General features: G+C 33.4%; 3 protein-coding genes across 3 annotated transcripts; 2 read left to right on the forward strand and 1 right to left on the reverse strand.

The window, feature by feature from the left end:
• Positions 1-1592: 1592 nt before the first annotated feature.
• On the forward strand, positions 1593-3640 carry LOC123704094 (zinc finger protein 506-like). Its single transcript, XM_045652362.1, has 2 exons — positions 1593-2398; positions 2703-3640. The coding sequence occupies exons 1-2, from the start codon at positions 1710-1712 to the stop codon at positions 3574-3576; spliced, it is 1563 nt and encodes a 520-aa protein (XP_045508318.1). The 5' UTR covers positions 1593-1709; the 3' UTR covers positions 3577-3640.
• A 5039-nt stretch (positions 3641-8679) lies between these two features.
• Positions 8680-12286, reverse strand: LOC123704023 (presequence protease, mitochondrial). Its single transcript, XM_045652269.1, has 2 exons — positions 12131-12286; positions 8680-11985 (listed from the first exon to the last, which is right to left on the reverse strand). The coding sequence occupies exon 2, from the start codon at positions 11966-11968 to the stop codon at positions 8912-8914; it is 3057 nt and encodes a 1018-aa protein (XP_045508225.1). The 5' UTR covers positions 11969-11985; positions 12131-12286; the 3' UTR covers positions 8680-8911.
• Positions 12287-13301: 1015 nt separating this feature from the next.
• On the forward strand, positions 13302-26409 carry LOC123704046 (nucleolar GTP-binding protein 1). Its single transcript, XM_045652302.1, has 15 exons — positions 13302-13430; positions 13515-13667; positions 15206-15327; positions 15896-16031; positions 16489-16590; positions 16886-16978; positions 17404-17553; positions 17943-18100; positions 18589-18730; positions 19175-19343; positions 19735-19844; positions 21886-22004; positions 22326-22459; positions 23480-23631; positions 25806-26409. The coding sequence occupies exons 1-15, from the start codon at positions 13383-13385 to the stop codon at positions 25959-25961; spliced, it is 1944 nt and encodes a 647-aa protein (XP_045508258.1). The 5' UTR covers positions 13302-13382; the 3' UTR covers positions 25962-26409.
• The last annotated feature ends 663 nt before the right edge of the window (positions 26410-27072 follow it).

The following is a 27072-nucleotide window of genomic DNA, read 5'->3' on the forward strand; positions in this document are numbered from 1 at the left end:
ACCGTCAGCGTTCTTTTTACTTGACGCGACGACGGTCAACGAAATCGAAAAAAGCCAGGCTGTTCTTGTTAAAATAATCTGTTTATTATTAGTTAATTAGTTATTACTATTTTTTATTTAAAAAACATATCTAGGTAACTATGTATAATGTAATACATTTTATATTTTCAATAAACTATATATTCATTATTTATATGTAAAATGTATCTATATAATATATTATATAATAGCATGTGTGAAATATCAAACAACAAAAATTAAATTTGTGGAATTGTGCAATAATATTATGTATCAAATAAAATGTTATTATTATATTATTGTAACTATGTGTGTGTATTTTTCTGGAGTACCTATGTATAATAAAGGTTTATTAAATGTATTATGATTATTGATTATTGTTTTATTTTATCTTCTCTTTAATAAGAAATCTACTTTCTACTAGATACTACTTAGTAGGTATCTACTTTAAAGGCATTATGATAACTTGCAATATTATTATTATGTTTGTAACAATCACAAGTAACAATAAACATAGGTAATATACATTTCTCTTGAGAGTAATAGGTAAATAATGATTGTTAATTATCGAGTTTCTTTCGATTGGTCTTGAGTAGAATGAACTACCTACCTACAATTTTAAAGATTTTTTTTCATTAAATATACATAAAATTTGTATTGTATTGAGAGATATTTGTCTTTTAGTTCGCTGAAACGAAATCACACATCTTGACAACTGCATGACGATTTATATAGAACTTGGCTGACTTGAGATAAACTCTGATTTCTAGTTAAAGCCACGATAGAGCCGTACTGAAAACTGAAAAGTTAGTAAGATAGTTCTTCTTTCTTTCACAACGGAGACAGATTACAGAAATTCAAGATAATCAGTGTATCTTTAGTAATAACAAAGATAATCGTAATCATAGTAAGAATATTATAGGAGAGGTTTACGAATATTCACAATTTAACATGATAATGATTAATGATATGAAAACTAGTAAATGATACTTAGCAGTGATGTAGTACTTAGTAATAGCAAAACAACTCGGCTCTCAAAAATACCTGCTGTTGCCCGCGGGTTCGTCCGCAGTTAAAAGTTAAAACCACTATCTATGGAAGTTACTAATTCAAGCATCAATGGTAAGAGATTGTATAAATAGAAAAATAAATACTTAATTGATTTAAAAAGACGTAATTATAGCCAATGGTACTTGTAGGTAATAAGAAAAATACGTAAGTTCTGTTATTTCCTGGACATCAGTTATTGGAAAGGATAGCAATCTATAATATAAAAATGAATCCCAAAATGTGTTGGTAAGCGCATAACTTTAGAACAGCTGAACCGATTTCGATAATTCTTTTTTTAAAATGTTTGTGGAAGTCCAAGGATGGTTCTTACGTAGAGAAAGCGTAAATATGTACCACGGGCGAAGCAGGGGCGGACCGCTAGTATCAATATATAAAATTTTCAATAAACGGTTAATGTACGCAAACAGAACATCACTACCTTTATCTCTATTTTCTGTGACGTATGTTTAGTCTGTAATACAAATGTCATGTGCTATTGACATAACAACTTTTAAAAGCTTGTCAACTTGTCAGAAAAGTTACGATGATGGTTTGTTTTGCAACAATTTTATTTAATTTTTCAAAACCATGAGTTAAAAACCAGTTCTAAACTAATTAAATCGTCCAACTAAGCAATCACAATGGAAAGACTAAATACATATTGTCGATTTTGTGCAGAACAGAAGAATAGCGATAAAATGCTGAACCTAAATGAAGAAAGCAAAAGCAAAGAAGTACATAAAAAATTATCATTTTTGAACGCTATTTATGTAGATTTAATAAACAACAACGGTTTACCGAAAACGATATGTTTCATATGTTACGACGCTCTCGACAAAGCGTACGAATTTTTGAACACAGTCATGCGATCACAAAATGTATTGTCGAGTTTATTCAACAGAGAAGAATACGTCTCAGAAGACGACAGGGCCTACGACGATCTTTTAGAAGAAGTTAAAACGGAGAATTATCTAGAACAGAACATGTTAGACATAAAAAAGATAGATGTGAAAAAAGAGCCAAAAGACGAACTGAACGACGATTTAAACGTACAGGATATTTTCGACGCGGCGATCCGGAATATACCAGAAATGACGATATACGCAAACGAAGAGAGTAATTTAAAGAAGTCGGTGTCTAAATGGAGTAATTACCCATGGACTTGTGCTTATTGTAATATAGAGTTTTTGGATATTACGACTCTGAGATTGCACAGTAGAGTCACACATGGTCGTTGTAACGCATTCACTTGTGTGTATTGCAAGAATTATGATTGTAGTAACTTTGATCTGTTTATCAATCATGTTAGGAAGCATAAGAGGAAATTAAGGTATGTGTATTTATATTCCACGTACTTAACACTTAAAGATTTTTATTGTACATCTCACAAATAGAACTGCCACTGGTTGTTATGATCTTGCTAAAAATATACATATACTATACACAAAAAATATACATAAAAGGTTATTAAATGAGAAATAACATGGTTATCAAAAGTGCTGTGATATGACAATGTTCATATTTTTAGTATAACACACGTCCAATTAATAAATATAATCTCTTATCAATGTAGAAATCTACATATAAACCTGCTATTTCTCATACTTCTACTTACCAAATTATATTAATTTCAGAAAACGCTGTGAATACTGCGACGAAGTATTCGACGAGGAATTGCTCGACACACATGTCAGGGAACATTTCAAAGATGATCAGCTACCCTGCCACCTCTGCGGCGAGATATTCACAAAAGACTCACTACAGGACCATTTAGAAGAGTTTGAACCAATCAAACCGAAACGGAAACGAAACAGAAAACGCGGAGCGCCGTTAACAATAGAAGAATTGACTTGTAAACTGTGTAATAAAGTGTATAAGACCCCAAATAGTCTACGCGACCACCAGTCTATACACACGCAAAACAGAAAGAAAGACTACACGTGCGATCGTTGTGGTAAAACATTCTACAAGAAAGGAACGCTAACGTCACATATTATGGCCCATGACCAAGTCCGTCCACACATTTGTAAAATCTGCAATAAGGCATTCATATTTCCAAACATGCTTCGACGTCATGTTGAAATGCATACCGGAGTGAAACCGTTTTCCTGTGAACAGTGTGGCAGATGTTTCCGTTTACAATACCAGTTAAACGCACACAAAATAATACATACAGACTCTATGCCGCATGTATGCAAGTATTGTAATAAAGCATTCCGATTCAAGCAGATTTTAAAGAACCATGAACGTCAGCATACCGGTGATAAGCCGTACGCGTGTGAACAATGTGGTATGAAGTTTACGAATTGGTCGAATTATAATAAGCATATGAAGAGACGGCATGGTATGGACACGTCGAAAAAGAAAATTACTCCAGAGGGTGTGTTTCCAATTAATCCTCAGACTGGGGAGTTGGTTCAACTCCAGGATGATAATATGGAAGAGTGGAAGACGAAAATTATGATACCGGGGAAACGAGGAAAGAAAAAAGTATTAAAAGACTCATAAAATGGTACAAAATTGGCATTTAATGTGTGAGTATTAAGATTCGAATTAGTTTGCAAGAAAAAAATATAGTCTTTTAATTTAGTTTATTTGTTAATTGCTTAAAAACTAGTAAATTCATATTCCACAATTTAACAACACAAGTAAAAATCACAAATGCCAGGTTATTAATATGATAACTTATTATGTTTTTATTTATTTAGGAAGAATTGTATTTTAAAAAGGTCTGTGGCCATTACTTGCCTCGAAAATTATGTTAATAAGTTAAGATCGCCATAATTAAATTAAAATCTAAAATATAATGACCAATTTGTAGAGGCTAATTGAATTTTAAAGTTTTTAAGATTGCCTCAAAAATAATTATTAAGAAGTATTAAAATTGGATTACAAAATGAACTAAGACATTGTTATAAATCAATTAAATAATTTTTTTTATGATTTTTTTACATGAATACAAAATATATGAGTAAATTCTGTTCTCTAATGATGAGCTAAGACAAATACAGAAAATAGGTACATTAGAAATCAGACCAGCCCTTCTATTCTAAACAGTCTAACAAACCCTTCGTTTTAATCTTAACTAGAATATGATGAGACTGACAAAAATAGTATTCACAAAAGGAAAAATAAGCGACACAAGTTTTAAAGTAATTTGGCAATTAACAGCTTACATTGACATACAACATGCAACGTCGTCAAAAGTGTCCGAGCGGCGTTGTATACAACATTCATTGAAATAAGCACCTTATTGTGTGGCAGTAATGTTCAAAGTCTATTGTATCACTCGTTATTAAACTCTGCCTGAAACACGCGGGTAGAGTTTTGGTGCGGACAGTTTGTGACAGTATTAGTGGGTCTATAGTTGTTTGTTCTACGGACTACATCAATGGTTTAACATTATAAAATAATACTCCATGTATCGCGATGACATAGATCGTGTTCCGATTTATTTTTAAAATAAAATAAAAAATGCATTAAATACTATAAAAATAGAAGGAAATATTGTTTTTTTTTTTTTTTTTTTGTATGGTGTTTCTCAATGTTAGCCAGAAGGGCTTCTACATTTTAACGCGGACGCGGGGGTGAACTGAAGGTTCACCCTGGTAAGAAATATTGTTGTATCCTTAATCTAATATGGATATTGTCGACTATGTGTTTCATCGCGATACGCGCAGTGGAGCGTGGGTGAAAACTTGTAACTAATTTTTGAAAATTAAAGGACCTTAGTTCAGCAATAATTAAACTCTAATTATGTATTGTAATGTATAATATTAAAAACACCCGCAATGTTTGAACATCACAATTTTTGTACACTGTAGTTAATAATTGTAAAAAGACATATTTTTAATAAATTATGTGTGAATAAATTGTATTTTATTTATTGTGTTTAGTTATTGTGCGGTAAAATCTATAAAAATGTTAAAATAAGTTATTTTTAATGGTCGAAGAAAAATGTGTATGAAATTATTGAAGTAGATAACTATAGTCTTTATTTTCCGATTTCAGTCGAAGAATTTGAAGTGAATTTAGATCCAACTAGATTTATAAGTGCTCGTTTAGGATTGTTTTATGCATTTTATATTTTTAGACTACTACAGTCTACAGAGTACCTACTTACAGTCTTATAATATTAGCTTAAATCATTATACTATCTTTTATTATCTCTACTCAATGACCTATTATACTAGTAGACGCGGCATACGCCAACATCATTGCACTAAAAAACAGCGTAATTAATACATACCTACTTACTAACGCATTATCACCAATACAGTTGTTCTCTCTTACACTCTCACGCACGAGACATAATACATGTCTCACTCATGTACTTCGTAATAACAACTGCCGATTAAAATACAAAAAGAACGTCCAGCCACGACGCTGAATGGTGCGTGACTAAGTGAAACTCGGGCACTTAGCTGAGTTTTTTCTTGCCAAAATAGAGAGCGGGTAACGTATCTAGCTCTTTTATATATAATAGTCTCTACTAGTATAAATACTATCCTAAATTAGCTGACTAGTATTGGCCCGCTATTTGATGCTTTTATTCATTATTTCTTAAAAAATGTGACAATCTTATAGTTATAAACTTATAAAATACCTTAGGTATGAAATTGAATATGATAAAATTCTTCACTGAAGGTCATCAGTCAGTATAGTTAAAAATACGAATATTACTGCAAAAAAGCTGAGCTGATATTGATGAATTTTAGCATAGAGATAGTCTATTTTGAGACAATAAAACATGAACAGTACAGAATAGTCAGGAAGTTTTAACAGGTTTTAACAATAAACAGCTTTTGTGCTATGTATTTGTTTTATATCGTGATGTCAGGAGGGTAGTTAGATGTTTACTTAACTCACAAAATATTTTTATTTTTTAGCTATCAAAGCAGAACATCTAGGCGATATTCGTTCATCAACGATGCGCTTAATTTCACATTTCTCTATACCATTTTCTTTTAAATACAACAATCTATCGTACAAAACGAAATTTTCGAATACTGGTTGCATGAGATTCTGCAAAAAAATAAATATGGCTGTTTTTTTAAACGTCACTTCTGAGATTTGGCGCCAAATTTTTGACAGCTCCGAAGGATCGAAAACTGGCTCAGTGTTGTCATGTTCATCTTGAGAATTGCGAATTAGAAAAAATCCATTATCTACTGCATCTTCTGCATATGCATCGAAGTCGTTGTGCTTTGATTTGAGTCTCACCGCTTTTCTTTTCTTGCGTTTTAAAAGGCAGTTATCTGAAATGATAAATAAATAAATGTATATGGAGAAAGACAGACATCTTTGTGATTATTATTTCAAAATAGTTAACTAGCTGACCGCGAACTTCGTACCACCTAACGGTCAACAAATGTCTTGATGAAGTCGTTCCAATTCTCCCTGAGATTAGCGCGAAACAAACAAACTGTACATTATTTAGTGTAGAAGTAAAGATAACAAGTAACTTACGTTGGCTTGCATAAACTTGTAGTGTCGCTCGAGCCAGCAAAGAAAATACCAAATCTTCCATATTATCTTCAGCTATATTTGGCGGTTGAGCAGCAAGCCTTAAAAACGGCTTCTGCAGATATTTAAAACCCGAATATTTTTCATACACATCCTTCAAACAATTACTCAGTGGAAAGTTTTTAAATCTACCATCCCCACGCTCTAATATTTTATGATAGCAACACGGCATAATGACAATGGCGCGAGCGTCCTCCATTTTTAAAAACAAATTAACGGCATCAACTGTCAAATCCGCACACGCATGCAAACCTGCCATGCAGAAGTTTTGCCTTCTTGAAAATTTATCGCGAATACATTCTTCAATTTTCACATTTGAGTCTTCGGTAACTGTATGTTTTAAATACTTGACATGATCAATGGAATTCAAGTAATATTGTCGTTGACGCTTCTTCGCTGCGACGTAGTGGTTTTCGTTGCATTCTAAGCCCAAAACGTTAAAATTGTTTGTGATAAAAATCTGCTGATCGAGATATCCCTGGAAGATGAAAATTATTGCATTAGCGATAATATTTTGAAAATATGTTAAAATTAACAGACATTAAAGAATAAATGTTTAAATTTTATTAGACCTAAAAATATAATCTATTGGTTTCATTTGGTGCCTGGTACATGCCATTTCAATTATTATCCAATTTTTGTAAATTAATATTTTGAAATTCTGATTTCAATGCAACTAAGTACTGAAACTATAGTTAATACTTAATATCATCATCGATCGCTCTGGCGGGTCACGGGTGGCTGAATTGGTCAAGCATCCGCCCCGGATTGGCGTGAAGAATGCGGGTTCGAGTCCCGCTTCGTGATCGAATTTTTCCTATTCTTTATAAATTTATAATATCATCATACTACCTAAGCTTTTTCCCACATATAATAGTATATTGGTTTAGGCGTGAAGAGAAGAAGTCTTTCGCGTTTATAATCACTACATAGTATAAAACAAAGTCGCTCTGTCCCTATGTCCCTTTGTATGCTTAAATCTTTAAAACTACGCAACGGATTTTGATGCGGTTTATTTAATAGATAGAGTGATTCAAGAGGAAGGTTTTAGTATATAATTTATTAGGTTTTAGACACAGCGGGCGAAGCCGCGGGCGGTAAGCTAGTATTAGTATAAAATTACTCACCAAGCCAGATCCGAAGTCAACCACAGTTTCACATCCTACGTCCTTACAAGCGGCTCCTATCTCCTTAGCCAAATAAATTATTTCATGCTTCTTTTTCGGCCCAAGAGGAGCTTCCACATACATATCTAAATGTTCATCTTCTTCAAACTTTGACAATTCATTTCGCAATCTACCCAACTTTTGTATCAAATTATTTAAATAATCATTTAGTTGACATTTACAAGGATCGAAATTTCTAGCAAAAATGTCAACATCTTCCAATCCACATAAATCTATTCGGTTTAAAGTGTCAGTTATTAATAAATGCGTGTTTGGAAAATTGTATAGATATTCGTATTCGATGAAAAACTCGAAACACTCGTCGAAATAATCTTCTGGGTCTTGGAAACTTACTGGTAAGGCCATTTTGAGGCTGAAAAAGAAACGTACTTGTCATTTTTTGATCAAAATCTATAAAACATCGAAATATGCTGCATCACTCACTTTAAAATGTTTAGAGTAGGGTATTCCATATCCTAAATTGAAAATTCCCTTGGATTGGCTATTGAGCTTAAAATTGATATGAAGTTAATGTGCTAAATATAATCCAAATCAGAACAGTCGTTTATAAGTTGAAAAAAAAATATACCGGCCGAATTGATAACCTCCTCCTTTTTTTTTGAAGTCGGTTAATAACTGATATGTACATTTTTATATTAACTATTCCATACAATAATATTCGATTCAGTTTCGTCTAGATTAAAAAGTATCAAAACTAGTTTTCATAAAATCGAGCTATCATCTTGCACTTCAAAATTTAGCAAGGTAACTATTTTAAAAAGATGGTAGAAACTTAGAATGTTAAATTTATTAGTGGAGTTAATAAATTAACTTGCACTTAAAAAGGAAACTATTTCATTAGCTCTAACTACCCACATAAAAAATCTAACAAGAAAAGGTATTTCAATAAAACAAATAATTAAACTATACCATATATTTCTAACTTGGACATAAACATATTGAATAACAAACAGATAGGATGTTCACTTCTTCAGTACACAATCTCACTTGCAGATGTATTTAAAAATAGCGTCTATTTACCACACAGGCTAAATTCCTTTGACGGCCTAAGTTTCTTAAGTCTGTAGGACCCCTACGTAGGCTATTAGCTTGATAGTCTAAATAGGTCTTTCTTCCTTGCAATACACAGTTTATTCTTGAGGGCCGCAAAGTTTTTCCCAAGATTCCGTATCCTTATATATCTGTTGCGATGCGCCTTCTCCAATCACACATTTTCCCGCCCATTTGTCAGCTGTCAAAAACTTTTGACAGACTTCTAATAAATCTTCCTTAGTGACTGCTAGAACTCGTTCTCTTTGCGTCTTCCAGATATCGTAAGAGAGACCGTACAGGAATAGTTCGACACCCTTCATGTATTCGGCCACAGGCGCATCCATTTGTTGTAAAATCGATAGTTTCGCTTCAAAGAGATTCTGGTCATCAACTAAGTTGGTATTTGCGTCCATCCATTCTGATGTTTGATCGTAAACATCCATTGTGAGCCGGGAATTCGGATCTCTATACGAGTAGAAGTTGAAAGCTCCATCCATGGATAACATCGCGCCACCGCCATATGCGCCGTTCTGTTCCCTGACAACGGGATGTAGGTACTTAGACGTTATGAACCGCGAAAGTACCCTCAATTTTGGATAATCTGGATGCGTATATCTAACCGTTGGAATAACTTTAGCGCAGTAATTCACAGGAATATTCATGGAAATATGTAAGCCGCGGCTTTCTTTCGGCTGCGTTTTTGAATCTGTGAAATTGATTCTATTCACATCTTTAAGATCTTCGTTTCTACACAAATTTACGCAAAATCTGTCAATTTCTTCATGTAAACTGTCGTTACCATTCGAAAAGTGGAACGCGCCTCTTAAATTACTTCCTCTCAGTACTTCTTTACTGATTTCTTGAATAATAGATTGTATATCTTCTATTTTATGTGTCTTTTGGATTTCTTGCATGTCCATTATGTGTTTGATTCCTTGTAGACTTTCCTTGCATTCATCAGCAGACGATATAAGGGAGCGCGCAGCTTGCATCGCATATGTATGACCGCTATCAATAATACCATTTGTTAAAGAAGAGCAGTAGTTATTTAAAAGCATTGACATACGCTCCTTATTATCAAATTTGGGTCCATCTAATATTTCTGTCCATATATCCAACATTTTAGGTACATTCTCATCGAGACAATGACTGCTAATCAACATTCCTTGTTCATATTGTTCTTGTAAATCAATGTGTTCAGTTACGTGTGTAACGAAGCTTAAGCCAGAAGTAGTTTTGCTTACGTATTTATCAAAATCGCGGTAGTTGTGGGATTTCGTGTCGAATTTGCCGAGAATATAAGTGAAGAACGGTAGTAGTGGTCTCTGTTTATCGTTTAACGATTCTGTTCCAAGGACACCTTTGAAATACGTCACACCGTTTGTATTCGCTTCACACAACTGCAATGGGATGGTACCAGATACAGTATGTTTTAACTTTGAAGCCGTCTTGCTGAGAGCTATTTCGTCAATTTTCAAACACGGTAAAATATCCAAATTCTGCACTTTCTTCTGCGCCTCTGACAATTCCAAACCATCTTTGTATATTTCTTCTCTCTTTTCCGGTGTTAATTCTTTTACTTTAGATTGAAGTAATTTTGCTTCAGCCTCGTTAAAAATGTCGTCAAACTTGGGATCTGGTTCCATTGTCATTATAAGTTTGTGGTTATTTGCTATGAAATACTTTTCGATTATATCTTTAACATATTGTGGATTCATCAAATTGGCCTTTAAATTATCCAATAATTCATTCACTTTCAATGCTTTAAGCATTGGACCGTTGTGATTCCATAGTGGCATCAAATTGAAAAGTACATTAAGTCCGAATCTCGGAGTTTGATGCTTAATCGATAGCTCGAAACCGTGTAAAACACTCTCAATATGATTTTTCTCAAAACCATTCTTATGTATCTCCTCGATAGTTTGATTTGTGAGTTTTTCAATCACTTCAAAGTTCGATTTTTCAACGTCTTTCAAGCCTACAACAAATAAGGTGTCTCGTATTTGATTATCGTAACCAGTTAATGAATTATAACCACCAGATATGTTCTTTTCAATCAAGCTCTTATAGAAAGCAGAATTAGGGCCAATTATCATCAGTTCGGCTAGCGCAGTCATCATGAACGTTTCATATACATTTGTTATATCAGACATTACATAACCGATTGCTATCTGATTCTGTTTTTCAATTGGACCACCATATTGATCAACTCTACACGGAGTTGTAGCACGTTTCACCGCATTCCATCTTTCTTGCGGCAGCACAATTGTATTTTTAGGATCTAAGTACGAATACTTGCTAAGGTATGTATCGTTTACGAATTTCAAGTTATGCTCCAATGGAAAATTGCCATAGGAGAATATCCTGGCATTACTTGGGTGGTAGAAAGTTGCGTGGAAATTCTTTAAATGCTCATGTGTCAGTTCAGGAATGCATAGTGGGTCTCCACCAGAGACATAACCGTAAGTGCCCTGCGGTAAGATTGTATTTATGAATCTTTGGCCAAATAGCGAACTAGTTTCAGAGAATGCTCCCTTCATTTCATTATAAACAACACCCTTAAATACTAATTCAGACGATTTATCCTCTAATTTCTCATGTTCTAGCCTCCAGCCTTCTTGTAGGAAATCGAGTCTCTTTAAGTTAGGTTTAAATACAGCATCTAAGTACACTTTCTGAAGATTTCTAAAGTCTATTTCATTTTGAGAAGAGAACGGATAGAATGTATAATCAGGGCCCGTTAATGCATTCATAAATGTAGCGAGAGAACGATTTAACATTTTAAAAAATGGATCTCGCACTGGGTATTTTTCTGAACCACATAAAACTGTATGTTCTAGAATATGTGGTGTACCCATTGAGTCCTTGGGTGTTGTTCTGAAGCCAACAGAAAATACATTATTACCATCATCTCTTTCTAAATGCAAGTATTCAGTCTTAGTTTTTTCATGTGTTAAAAAATAAGCAGTCATATTATATTCTTTGATCGGTTCTACATCTGTACACATGAATCCATGATACACTTTACCAGGCAGCAAACTGTTCGAATAATTCTCCTTCTTTTTCAAGATCCCATTGCTGTATTTTTTTGGACTAGATAGATTAAGTTTTCTTTGCAAGCCGTTCCAGCCATAAGTACCGATTCGTGCATACATTTTTATCACTTCTTTGCCTGCAAACATAGGTTTCACTGTAATACCCACGATAAAAACGATTTATTTTTCTTACGTGATGTCGTAATGAGAAAATCTTACCTTTCACAAACTACACGGTATGAAAAACAAATGAAACATGATGCAATATATAGGTTTACTTACCGGCAATTCGTTAAGAAAAGTGTATAATTTATATTATATAATATTCAGGTAAAGTCTTTATTACAGTTCAGTGTTTTTAACGTATGATTTCTTCATATTTTATGAATCATAAATAACCTCCGCAGTTCGTTGCGGGTTAATGATTAATGAAGCCGGGACAAAACTCGGATCTGTCAAATGTGAAATGACTAATTTTTAAGGTCAATAATTTATGCTCAGAATTTATGTCAAATCAAGTAAAAGTACCACAGTCTGTGAAAAGCAATGTGAAAAGTACTGTAGGTACTACCCGATATATATAGTTGGTTCAATAAAGAAACGAATCTTCAATGGCGGCCAAAGCTGACTTTGACAGATGGTAGGATCAGCAAAAAAGAAAATAAAAATAATGTAAATTGATAATTATTTTATTAATTATTTCAAATTGTTTGTTGACAAACTTTTTTGTTATTGTATTTGTGTATTTATATGAATTATCATATTTACGTATACAGAATGTAATAAAATCCCCATAATACTTGTAATAAGCCCATAAAACTGAACAACTTTTCCCAAAGAACATATTTTGTCAAATTCCAATAAAACATTATTTACTTTTGCAAATGCATAATTGTCATTGTAAATTTATGATAAAAACTATTATAGGGAAAATCAAATACATTTTAGTGATTTAATTTTTCCCTTTTTTTTTTGCATACCGTACGGCCGTGTGTGAGCGAGAGGGAATGATAAGCGCCGCCATTGAAGATTCGTTTCTTTATTGAACTAGCTAATACTTTATGGTAGGTACTGAAACAAGATGTTTCTGTGATGTTTTGCCTTCAACCTCCGAGCCTTCAACTCTATTTTCTTGGTGGAATATAAAACGTCTTAAAAAGTAAAGTGAGATAGACTAAGAATCTAGATAAATCATGATAATTTAAATTTTCAGTTACGACTCTAGTTATTTTGAGTGCCCATGCCATTTAGATTATATTTCAAATGAAAATTGTACAATATAGATAATACTTCATAACAATTATTCATTAGTGCCCTCTGAGCTTAATAATCACCCATAATAATACATTTCACAATTTACAGTATAATTACTAGTTTTGTAAAACGAAACGCAATGACCACAGGCAATGACAATTGATGTCAAAACTTTAATCATTAATGACAGATTCCTTTTTCATGCGAGTTCCTCACGTGTTTACGTGTTGGTCTCGTGTAGTAGTTATTTATATATAAAATAACTACAAAACAATTCAAAATGAGTTTATATAACTTCAAAAAAATAGCCGTGGTCCCCACGGCTAAGGTAAGTACAGTGATTATTTGATATTTAATTTATTATTAAATTTTATAAACATAACCTCTTAAAACCATATTTTATTTATTGCAGGACTTTATTGATATTATTTTATCGAAAACACAAAGGAAAACACCGACTGTAGTACACAAACACTACAAAATTACAAGGATTCGTGCATTTTATATGAGAAAAGTGAAGTTTACACAACAAAACTTTCACGACAGACTTTCGCGCATTATTCAGGTATGGTCTTTTTATTAACGATTATAATAACAAACTCGACGTCTTAATAACAAAGATCTGTGTTTTTATTAACAAGGATATCCTATATGATTCATAGAATATTGAGTACAATATGGTGCAATATAGATAACACTAGCGGTCCGCCCCGGCTTCGCCCGTGGTACATATTAACGTTTTCTCTACATAAGAACCATCCTCGTACTTCAAGGAATATAATAAAAAAAGAATTATCGAAATCGGTTCAGCCGTTCTCGAGTTATGGAATTACAACGAAAAGTGGCATTGATTTTTATATATTAGATTACATATGAGTCGATACATATCAAACTCCGGTAAGTCCATTCTAACAGAAATGTGGGAATCGAGGTATTTTTAATAACTTAAAAAAACAATATGTTTGGACCTTTATAATTTATGACGGATATAATATAATACATTAGAATTATTTTTACGAAGAAAAAGAAACGTATTACTTGATGATTATGCCACAAAATTAGATTTAAATCTGGACATACAGGCGTTTGATATGTACCAGCAAGACTTACCGGGTTTTGAAAAACATCGTCTTGGACTTACAGGAATTTGAAAAATCTCGAATGGACTTACAGGACTTTGATAGAACTTAGTTTTGGGACGTACTGAGGTGGTGGAAATAGGTAGATAGTTCGGCGCGTTGTAAGTATTGGACATTAAAATAAAATATGTAAATTAAAAGATACAAATTATTATTATTATTAACCTTTATCATCCCACTGCTGGTCAAAGAGAAGGCTCAATAAATCAAAACGGTTGAAAAATCTCAGTACGGCCCTGGGCTTTATGGCTGGGAATAACTACTGTGCGTGTGCTGTGCGTCTAGTTTCATTTATCTTTTAGCTGTTTTCGGAGCCTTGTCTGTTTTAGCTTTTGATATTGTTTTTTTCCTTGCTTTGTCTAGAACCACCACCTCTATAGTAAAACTGTTTTCTTCCATCATTTATCAATTAAAACGATTTATAAGCATTGGTCACACGTGTTAGCTTCAACAAAATTGAGAGAAATGGCAGCCATTTTAGTGCCATACTGCGCTGTGATTGGTCGAAATGGACTTACCTGAGTTTGATAAACCACTGTCGACGGACATACCGGCGTTTGAAAAAAAACATTTACTTTAGACCTTATTTTAATATAGATACGATTGACTTACCTAACTTTGAAAAGTACAGACTGGTTTAGTTTTACAATTCAAAATTGGCGCCATTGTTATCTCAATTTTGGCGGGGAGTGGACTTACCGGAGTTTGATATGTATCGACTCATATTTTGTTGATAAAATATTTTAATTAATTATGAGTTAATTTATAACATGAGTATTATTAATCCACTCCTTGGCATTCTGTTTAAAAAAAGTAATTATTAAACAATGTGACGTATACATTATAAAAAATAAACATCTTATTTTTTCCATTTCTCTCAACTCTAGACAACTCCGTTTCACTCTACACCTTTTAAACGTACTAAGCTTATACAATTTTCAATGAATTTTTGTGTCATTGACAGGAATTTCCAAAACTGGACGATGTGCATCCATTCTATGCAGATTTGATGAACGTCTTGTATGATAAGGATCATTACAAGCTGGGTTTGGGACAGTTGAACACGGCCAGGCATCTTATTGACAAGTAAGTATAATAATTCAAATATTTGGTGCATGACGATGTTAACTGGTGGTAGTTTTCAATTACCAAAATTCAATATGTAAGTGGGACTAGTGAATGAATATAGGAAGGGTATTGCTTTTTATTGAATAGGTATTGCATGACAATCTTAGGTCTTTATTACAATAAATAAACAAAATTTCCTTTCATTAAGAAAAAGTTCCTTGTACTAGTTACTTAGTTCAATTTTCACACAATAATTACTGTAGAATGGATTTTTGAAGTGAAACTTCCTTGGGTATGTTGACATTAAAATTTCAAGGTTGATCATGGCAACAGTCATGGTGTAACGCAATGATTTTGGTATCTTTGATTCTTGCCAAAGAAGTTTCGCTTCTGACACGTGTGCTCCGCACACACACTTTTTTTTTTTACTTACCCACAACAAGGCCCTTATTTATACACCTGCAGCCTGCTATTCTGTTTTACACAACAATGAGAAACTATTTAACTTTTTAGTTATAAAAATTCCTAAAGAACTCACATAAAATGAATTTATCATATAAATGTATAGGAATGTCTAAAATTTCAGTGTAGCGAAAGACTACGTGCGTCTGCTCAAGTTCGGTGACTCGCTGTACCGCTGCAAGCAGCTGAAGCGTGCGGCGCTCGGTCGCATGGCCACCATCATGAAGAGGCAGGCCGCTAACTTGACGTATTTGGAACAGGTTTGTGACTGTTTTGTAGAGTAGTCTTTTTTATTGATATTTTAGTAGAATAATTCTTAAATCAAGTTATTATTCTAAATTCATTTCGTAAATCTAAGCACAGTTTAGTTTAATAATTCTCGATGCTGTGAATTTTTGAAATTTGTACCATGGTAGGTGTAATGCATTTTATAAATTTGCAATTCTATGTTTTGATTGTGATTTTAAGTATTTTCTTTTATAACTGAAAATGAAAAATATTGAATGAATGATTTAATTTTTTTTATAAAAAACCTTGTTGAAGTGAAACTTCTTTAGGCGCGTTGATAGTAAAATTTCAAGGTCGCGTTATGGCACTACCGTCTCGTCATGGAGTAAGGCAACGATTTTTGTATCTTTAAATCTTGCCAAAGAAGTTTCACTTCTGACACGTGTGCCCGGCACACAAGCTCTTTTTCAACTAACTCATTTAATTCAGGTGCGACAACATTTATCCCGTTTGCCGTCAATCGACCCATATACCAGAACTATCATCATTTGCGGCTTCCCCAATGTTGGAAAGTCCAGTTTTATCAATCAGGTAATCTGTGAATAATACTTGCAAATATATGATAAAAAACATGTTTATACTTGTTCACCTATTTCTATTGTATATTTAATTAAAAACTGTTCAGTAGTTGATATCAATATATGATAAATTTTAATTTAATTCCATATTGTAAGTAAAAGAGCAAAAAAAATATTTTTCTTCTTTGAAATTGTATACTGTTATTTGCTTATTAAAAAACTCAGAATTACTACTACCATTTTTTATATCGCTTAAAGTAAATAAATACGTTGTTAAAAATATTTATTTTAATTTTTTTTTTGTTCAGATAACACGCGCTGATGTAGAAGTGCAGCCTTACGCGTTTACAACCAAGAGTTTGTACGTCGGACATACAGATTATAAATATCTGAGATGGCAGGTGAGATTTTTAATGTGATTTATTATTATTCAAGTAAAAATAATGTTAATTAGTTTTGTACCTTCAGTAATTTAGTACAATGTATTTTTGTGTATCTTAAAAAAATTATCTATTTATTGCATTATTTAATTATTGCATTGTAGTTGACTATATTGTATCCATTTTTTTTAAATATTTATTTAATTGGGGAAAGTGAAAGTTATAATGAGAACAAGACATATGATCAAAAGAGAATAAGAATGTAGTATTCTAAAGATTTAAAAAAGGAAAGCGATTGATACGAGTTTGTTACCTGATTTAAAACAATCTTAATAAAAAAATACCAAAGTCGCGGTTAAAAAACCTGTACGTATAGGTATACATCGTAAAAAAATGACTTTCCTCATATAAATCAAAATAATCACACAAATCTATATTTTTTCCAGGTAATAGACACGCCCGGTATCCTAGACCACCCGCTAGAAGAGCGCAACGTTATCGAAATGCAAGCCGTCACTGCGCTCGCTCATTTACGAGCAGCCGTTCTATACTTTATAGATCCTTCTGAACAGTGTGGACATAGTATTGAGGAGCAGGTGAGGGTTTTGGATCAAACAAATTATAAAATTGTACTGTTTTGCCATTGTTGTATGTTTGGAATAGTAGTGGACCCAGTGGTGTACCTTGGGGTATACCATGTGTACTAAATGAATATAATGTTGTTGAATTATGTTTTACCAATATAGTGTAGTTGAAAAGTTTGATTGATTATTTATTTAATTGAGCAAATTACGGAAAACACCAACGCTGTGTATGTGTTCTTTCGCACCTCGAAAGTTTTCAAAGATACTCTGAAATAATATTTGTTATTGTTATAAATGAGCTATGATATTTTTTTGTTTTCTAATTTTATAAAAAAACTGTTGAATTAAGTAGTATAATTTCTTGCAAATTGAAAATTTTTATGTTAATAAATAAATTCCAGATATCACTATTCGAGAGCATCAAACCGCTGTTCAGCAACAAGCCACTCATCGTGGTACTAAATAAAGTGGACGTAGTGAAGCCGGAGGACTTGCCGGAGGGGAAGAGGCAGTTGATTGAACAATTGGAGGAAACATGCGCTAAGGGGAACATTGTCAAGTTAGTATATAAATCTTCTATAATATAAAAATGAATCCCAAAATGTGTTGGTAAGCGCATAACTTTAGAACAGCTGAACCGATTTCTTTAATTCTTTTTTTATTATATTCCTTGAAGTACGATGATGGTTCTTATGTACAGAAAACGTGAATATGTACCACGGGCGAAGCCGGGGCGGACCGCTAGTAATAAATACATCTATGCTAATATTATAAAGCTCGCGGCCCACCGTAAGTTTCAATTTCGCTTGCAAGCAAATGCCGCTTTCTAGAATTATTTATGCCTAAAGTTTTTAGGCATAAGCCTTAACTTTTGTTAGGGAGTGAACCTTCTGTACGTAGCACTATTAGATGGATTTGACAGAGAGATAATTTTTCAAATTGGACACGTGAAAGTTTCTGAGATTAGTCTCTACAAGCGAACAAACATACAAACTCTTCTAGCTAGTAATACATTTAGTATAGATATTAATTGAATAACTATTTCAGTGCGGACGGTAACTCAGAACTACGTACAGTGCCTGTGATGCGTTCTTCCACCCTCACCGGAGAAGGTGTCCAAGAGCTGAAAGTGGAAGCCTGCGAGAGGCTGTTGGGTCACAGGGTCACGGAGAAGATGAGGACTAAGAAGGTAAGATAGACGGACAGAGAGACGTAATTTAATTTGAAAAAAAAATAATCAGAAAAAAATAATAAATTTGGACCTGTGCGTGATATAAGCCAATACATTTCTATGCATTTTGGAAACAGAAATGTCCAATACGAATTGCGATTTGTATGCCATGAAAATATATGAATTGTGTCAATTATTATTATTAAAGGCATAATAAAGCGTCTTGTTATCATATACCACAATTTGAATTCTTTCTCATTTATAAATCGTAGTAGGAAGTTAGCAATCTCGCGAGTAATTGCAAAAAAAAAATATTTATCAATTATGTTCCTATATTCATAATAATTTTTACCGAGAATTTTATTAATTTTTACATTATAAAACCAAAAGCGACTTGTATCAAGGTGTCCCCCAAGGCGCGCCTTGGTCCACTACTATTCCTAACATACACAAATGATACAGGTGGACGGTATACTCAACCGTCTCCACGTGGCTGTACCAACACCAAGAGACGGTAAAGCCCGACCTCCCGTGATACCTCCCGGGGTGTTGGCGAAGAGGGAGAAGGAGGGGAGGAAACGGAAGTTGGAGAGGGAGATTGAACTGGAGGAGGGTGATGATTATGTGCTCGGTGAGTTTAGAGTTAAATCTAAAGTAAAGATTGGAATGTATTTTACTGTTGGCTTTAGGATTAAGGTAATATAAGATTTTCTTTTAGCAATTGTAATTTGTAATAATATGTACAGCTAACTGTTAGAACATAGTTGAATAAGGATATAGAAATCAGCAATAATTCAGGTTTCAACTTCTAAATGAGACAAAATCGATTAAGAAGGTTTAGTCTTTATAATTGAAGCAAAGATTGATTGATGTTTTCAGCCATAAAAGGTTAGGTTGAAAAAAATAATTGAAATTGCTTATATATTTATTATTATTATTTTTAAATTGATAAAGACATATGTACTTACAAAATTAAAACGATACAAAGTTTTAATTTACACAACATTTTATATATTTTCTAGATCTACAAAAGAACTACGCGGACATACCGGAGGAGGAACGCCACGATCCGATACCGGAGTTCTGGGAGGGACACAACATTGCTGATTATATCGACCCGGAGATATTCGAGGTTTGTGCGATATTGTACTTTATTTTGTTAGATTTAGAGTCTATTTTGGTTTGTAATATTATGGCGTAAAATTTTATACAAATTAGTTAACTTTGAATTAAGTGGTATTGTGCCTTATTGCTATGGGGATAAAGTCTATTTTGTTGAGGAGTTGTGGGAGGGACATAACATTGCTGATTATATATCGACCCGGAGATATTCGAGGTTTGTGCGATATTGTACTTTATTTTGTTAGATTTAGAGTCTATTTTGGTTTGTAATATTATGGCGTAAAATTTTATACAAATTAGTTAACTTTGAATTAAGTGGTATTGTGCCTTATTGCTATGGGGATAAAGTCTATTTTGTTGAGGAGTTGTGGGAGGGACATAACATTGCTGATTATATATCGACCCGGAGATATTCGAGGTTTGTGAGAAATTGTACGTAGAATACGTTTATGATATTGGTTTTAGGGATATTTGAAGAATACTCAGTGAAAAAGTGTCTCAACTTTTCAGTGCGGAAGACGCAAAATGGCGCTTTTTTTCTTGTTTGTGAATAATGGAGATTTGTTATTATTCATAGTGAAATACGTTGTGTTAAATGTGTGAAAATATAAGTGAATGTATTTGGCAATCGTGTAGTGATATGAAAACGTGAATATGATCATTTGATGACTCAGCATTATCATGTAAGTGTTAGTATGTAAGCAATTAAAATTAAAACAAAAGAAAATCAATTTTTTATAATTTTATAGAAAAAATATATCGTCATGATTACATTTTTATGCTATAACTAGTTTCTTCCTCTTTCCAAAAATATATCATACATGGCATATAATTATAGAACAATAGGGTAAATAAAATTTTCAAACTCGTTAGTCATAAAAAAGCTAGATTTCGTGAACTCCCTTGACACTATCGGGATCGGTGCCGGCTGTGCGCCGGACGCGTAACGGGTTAAGTGGTATTGTGCCTTATTGCTATGGGGATAAAGTCTATTTTGTTGAGGAGTTGTGGGAGGGACATAACATTGCTGATTATATATCGACCCGGAGATATTCGAGGTTTGTGCGAAATTGTACCTTATTGCTATTGTGTTTAGTTATATTGTTATGTAGCTTTTAATATGTATATTACCTGGGGAGTTTTGTGAAATTGTATCTTATTGCTATCGTGATAGAGTCTGTTTTGTGTAGTAACATTTTTTAAGATTGTACCTCATGGCTATAGTTTTAGAGTCTGTTTTGCTTTGTAGAATTTTGTGAAATTGAACCTTATTTATATAGATGTCGCAGGCAAATTGTATTATTTCGCCGTTTACAAATGCTCGGCATTTTGTAAAATGCTGAGGATTTAATTATTCCAAAATTCTACAAAAAGACGGTCGCGAGCCGACGGAGCCCCACCAAGAACCTAACCTAACCCCGCCCCTTATCCAAACGAAAAATTTCTGATTACGAATTCTCGACATATTATAAAATGTCAATCGTTTGAAAACTGCGAAATAATACAATTTGACTGCGACATAGATATAGTGAACAATATATTCGTAGTTTGTGCGATTTTGTACCTTATTGCTATGATCATAGTCTGTTTTGTTTAGTTGTAGTGTGGTTGTAGCATGTTCCATGTTATTGCGTGAAATTAAACCTTGGATTTCTGAGAAATTGAATCATACTTCGAAAGAAGTCGGTATTCGTTTACAAACTTGAAATTTTATTAAACTAGTTTTCCGCCCACGTAGACGTAGTACATTTCCATTTACTACTAAAAACTCTTTTAAATATGAAATAAAGCATATAATCTTACTTCTTACTTATATTATAAATGCGAATGTTTGTGAGGATGGTTGTATGTGTTACTATTTCACGCAAATAATACTGAACCCATTACAATGAAATTTAGCACACATAAAGATGGTAACTTGGATTGACAAATAGGATAGGTTTTATCCCGGAAATTCCACGGGAACGGGAACGGGAACTATGCGGGTTTTCCTTTGAAAACGCGGGCGAAGCCGCCGTAGAAAAGCTAGTTATTATCAATTTGATGTACAGAAATTAGCCGATCTCGAACGTGAGGAGGAACTCCGTGAAGCGGGCGGTATGTACGCGGTGCCCAAGATCGAATTGGACCAGAGCATGAAGGAGATCAGGGAACTGGCTATACAGATACGGTGAGTTTATTCATTCATTCGTTCATTATGCAGGTGAATTATTCATTCATTCACTATTGAGCACTTGTGCCTTATTTTGTCCCAGATTTAATTCAAACTTTGTACACTTATCAAGGATAGGTGACAGTACAATAATTTCATGACTTTAACTTATTATTCTGAATAATAAAAAATAAAAATTAAAAGTTCAAAATAAATATTTGTTACTTTCAGTTGCAACATTCAACCATGTTGCTTTTTTTAATTTTTCAAGAATTCCAGATTGTTTATTATATAATATTATTGCTCGAAAACATTACAACAATGTCGTTTCCACAACAGCAACAAGAAGGCGGTGCTCAAAGACGAGTCTCGTCTAGTGAAACAGTCCACAAAGCCGGTGATGCCGAGGACTTCCCGAGCCCGCGACCGCGACCGCTCCACCACGCGTCTGCGCACCGAGATGGAGAAGCTCGGTGAGTGTGCACACACACACACACACACACACACACACACACACACACACACACACTATATACAGACAGACATGATACAAATGCACACACACAGATAATATTATATTATCATAAACACGTATACGCAACAAATATAACTTATGTACACACAGACAATCCTAATAATATTATAATAATGTGTATGTGTGAACTGTGAATGTTTGTTACTCTTTCACGCAAATACTACTGAACCGATTACAATGAAATTTAGCACGCATATAGAGGGTAACTTGGATAGGTTTTATCCTGGAAATACCACGGGGACGGGAACTATGTGGGATTTTCTTTGAAAACGCGGACAAAGCCGAAAAGCTACACGTATACGCAACAAATATACCCATACACACACGGACAATATTTTCTTTATAACAATATTTCAAAGTCAACCTACGCAGTAATACCCAAGGAATCGCCTCGTCTCTGAGCGTACGCGCATTACATTGTATAATATCATTCCATCATCATTTCTGTTCATTGCTTTGTTATTTCAATAATAATAAATTCCCTTTCTGAAGCAACGCCACAGGAGAGTTAGTACTTTCCATTAGTCCTTCGAGCCGGAATTTCCTATTCGTATAGAATAGGCAATAAAAAGGAAACAAATTTATTTTATTTATTATTATAATATTGACAACCTTTCTACAAAACAAATATTTATTTTTAACCCACTTCAAAAAAAGGAGGAGGTTATCAATTCAGCCGGTATTATTTATGTATACACATTATGCAAATAAATATTTATTTCTGTTGAAATAATTGTATATTGAAACACAACTTGTGGATGCTGATCAATCTTTATTTTTATAATACTTTTTTACAAACTACATTGTGCGCACACGACATTACACCACGAACCACAGAGACAGAGAGGAGGGCAAAGACAATTGCAGTTTACAGTGATACCATACAGACTATACAATAACCAAAATACAGATTATAATATTTGCCTATTACAACAATTTCATTAATTTGAACTTGCAGGCGTCGACATGTCGGACAGTAAGAGCGCCCACTTCGTGACGCGTTCGCGTTCCCGCTCGCACTCCGCGCCGGCGAAGCGAGCGCGTGTCGAGAGTCGCGCGCGCTCCGTGTCCCGACCCGCCAGGGACGAACAGGGCGTCAAGGATGTGGCCGTGAGTGTATACAGACAGACGAACAGAATATTAGTTCAGGATACATCGCCCATTTTTGCAAGTGACTACTATCGAGCTGATTTTCCGTTTGTAGCTTTATTTTGATGAGACACCGAGTAATTTCGTGTACGAAACTCTCGATTGTGGTAGCTAACAGAGATAACAAGGATAAAATTTTTTGATTTGATGGTTCTCAAATATTTATTACGCAATTTGTAGGACAATATGTCCGTTGAAATATATAAACATTAACTAAGTGAAAACAAAAAAATCAGCTTGTTAGTAATCATTTATGATGACCTCGTTATCGATACACTTTGAACAAACCATAGATTTTGTAGGACAAATATTTTTTCGAATAATTTAGGTAATTATCTTGAGATTGAACAAAAAAAAATTCATTCAGTTAGTAATAAATATTTGAGAACCATCAAATCAAAAAATTTTATCCTTGTTATCTCTGTTAGCTACCACAATCGAGAGTTTCGTACACGAAATTATTCGGTGTCTCATCAAAATAAAGCTACAAACGGAAAATTAGCTTGATAGTAGTCACTTGCAAAAATGGGCGATGTATCCTGAACTATATATTTTAAAGTGAAACTTTTATTACATCGTCTCAAACTTTTTGGTCTGTGTAGTGCATGTCGCGTGACGCACGATACGTACGATAATTATCGTACAAATACGATAATTTTTAGTTAAATGTCTATAGTGTGAAAAAAAGTTTCACTTTTACCGTGGTTTCATAAAACCACACAACATTTTTAAAATATATATTTTTTTAATATATATATTTCAGGACAATTTTCACACACGGCACGATCTGATACCATACTAAGCTTTCGCTTGTGTTATGGAAACCAGATGGCTGATAAACATACATATATAATTTTAAATAAATACTTATTATACAATATAGATAATTTACACCCAGACACAGAGCAAACATCTATTTTCATCACACAAATATTTGCCCCGGGTGAGAATCGAACGCACGACCTCTGGTTTGGTAGGCAGGGCCACTGGTCAACTGGTCACACAAGATATTTATATACACAAACTGGTATTTACAGACAGACAAACGTTAGTATATACAGGGTTACTTGTAAAACACCAGCAACCTCGCAGGACAAGATAGCTAACATCATAAGTAACAACATTTGTTCTATGACTATTGGCATATAACGCAATAAATTATTTTTAAATGATTTTTTAAGCTTTTATTGTACTCTCCTAACATTTGTAAGTCTATGTTCTATTTATTATCGAAAGGACGACGCGACGCCCCCTTCCCCTTCTCGTTCGCTTCTTGTTTACGTCATTTTTGCTATGTGTGTAGAGTTTATAATATTCAAACGGAAAATTAAATGAATATTTATTTTTGTATGAAAATAAAATCTAACAAATTATCAAAAGTCGTAGAACAAATGTTGTTACTTATGATGTTAGCTATCTTGTCCTGCAAGGTTGCTGGTGTTTTACAAGTAACTCTGTATATAGACAGCCAAACATTGGTATATACAGACAGTCAAACTGTAGTATATATAGACTGATAAACAATAACAGGTAGACAAACATTTATACACAAACAAATATACAGACACCAATGACCTATTATACTAGTAGACGCGGCATACGCCAACATCATTGCACTAAAAAACAGCGTAATTAATACATACCTACTTACTAACGCACTATCACCAATACAGTTGTTCTCTCTTTCACTCTCACGCACGAGACATAATACATGTCTCACTCATGTACTTCGTAATAACAACTGCCGATTAAAATACAAAAAGAATGTCCAGCCACGACGCTGAATGGTGCGTGACTAAGTGAAACTCGGGCACTTACCTGAGTTTTTTCTTGCCAAAATAGAGAGCGGGTAACGTATCTAGCTTTTTTATATATCATAGACAGACACTAGTTAAAAAAACAATATCGAGAAACAAAATATGAGAAAGAGCAACTATGGAGTTTCTTGCCGGTTCTTCTCCATAGATGATACTGCTTTCTGAATCGGTGGTAAATGTTAAAAATATGACGTTGCTTCTCGAAGAAGTCTAATTGAATAAATAAATGTTTGAGTTTGAAGAAAAAGATCATTTATTTATTATTTAAAACTTTTTGTGATAAAATATTGTTATAATAACACATGCTTTTCATTTCAGATGCAAAAGCGCGCCAAGAAAATGGCGCACATCGCCATATCGAAAAAGACAAAGAAGATGGGTCTCAAGGGAGAAGCGGACAGGTTCATTGGGACCAAGATGCCGAAACATTTGTTTTCCGGCAAACGTGGGGTTGGCAAGACGGACAGACGTTAAAACTTTATATATTTATATATATTGGCTTATATGTATGGCAGATTGTCTTATGTTATTTTGGTATTGTGGAGTCGATATGATGGTGAAAATTGGGTCTTTACAAAAATACCATGCAGTTTTATTTTTTAAGTATAATGTGTACCTATGATTTTTAGCGAAAATACAGTGTTTACTGTATTTTATCTTGATGTAATACTGCATACATTTATAAAAATATAACAAGATAATAATTTGGTTTTTGTCAAGTTATAATGTACGTAATAATATTATAATAAGAAGCAAACTTTGTTTATCTTTGTTTTGTCAAGCAGAAGACTTTTTAAGAAAAAGGACCCTAATTTTTGAGTTTATATCAATGTATTGTTTCAAAGTTTTAATAAAAAAACTTGTGCCTATTTTATCAATATGTGAAGAAAAAAAAAGAGTGTGTGTACTTATGTACACCCTTTAAAAGTTATACTTCTTTGGCGTATGGAAAAAAAAATACTAGAATATACAACTTGAATATAGTTATAAATTTTCATACAACCTAGAACTAACTTCATGCTGTTAAATTTATGTGTCGGTGTGCGCGTGTATCGTAAAAATTCACTCTCATCATTTTTCTCCATCGCGCCAAAAGAAGTATAACTTCAAAAATCTATATTTAAATAAGGTGTAAAAGCTTCATGTACAATATTGTACGATGTTATTAATGGAAAAGTGATGTAAATTCAGTGTTTGGAACCCTACGATAATTATCGTACACATACGATATTTTTGTGCCTACGTACGATATACGACAGCATATTATTATCGTACGCTGATTTTTTCATATCCATTTCTTCTTTATAAATATGAAATTTTGACGTGTTTCATATCGAACTTTCATGGGAACAGTGAAATTTTGTCCGAGTGAATTTAAACTTGGCGCGTTTATTGAACTTAAAGTGGAAAGGGAATCGGTTCAGGTCTTTACCACGCGTAAAACATTTTGGTTTCAGTATCCTGTTGATTTGACAGCGGTAGTTTAGAAAGATTAACTATAGAGAACTTGGATATATATATCAATATTACAATTTATATGATTTATTTATTTATAATTGATTTTATCCTAAAAAGTACGATAATT

This window comes from Colias croceus, chromosome 28, assembly GCF_905220415.1.
Source record: "Colias croceus chromosome 28, ilColCroc2.1".
In the NCBI taxonomy this organism is placed as follows: Eukaryota; Metazoa; Arthropoda; class Insecta; order Lepidoptera; family Pieridae; genus Colias; species Colias croceus.

Bases quoted from the DNA above. Each gene is read 5' to 3' on its own strand.
- LOC123704094 (XM_045652362.1), top strand. From the start codon at position 1,710: ATGGAAAGACTAAATACATATTGTCGATTTTGTGCAGAACAGAAGAAT. The intron at 2,399-2,702 runs GTATGTGTATTT...TATTAATTTCAG, and splicing joins AAGCATAAGAGGAAATTAAG to AAAACGCTGTGAATACTGCG.
- LOC123704046 (XM_045652302.1), top strand. From the start codon at position 13,383: ATGAGTTTATATAACTTCAAAAAAATAGCCGTGGTCCCCACGGCTAAG. The intron at 16,032-16,488 runs GTTTGTGACTGT...CATTTAATTCAG, and splicing joins ACTTGACGTATTTGGAACAG to GTGCGACAACATTTATCCCG. The intron at 18,731-19,174 runs GTAAGATAGACG...CAAATGATACAG, and splicing joins AGAAGATGAGGACTAAGAAG to GTGGACGGTATACTCAACCG.
- LOC123704023 (XM_045652269.1), bottom strand. From the start codon at position 11,968: ATGTATGCACGAATCGGTACTTATGGCTGGAACGGCTTGCAAAGAAAA.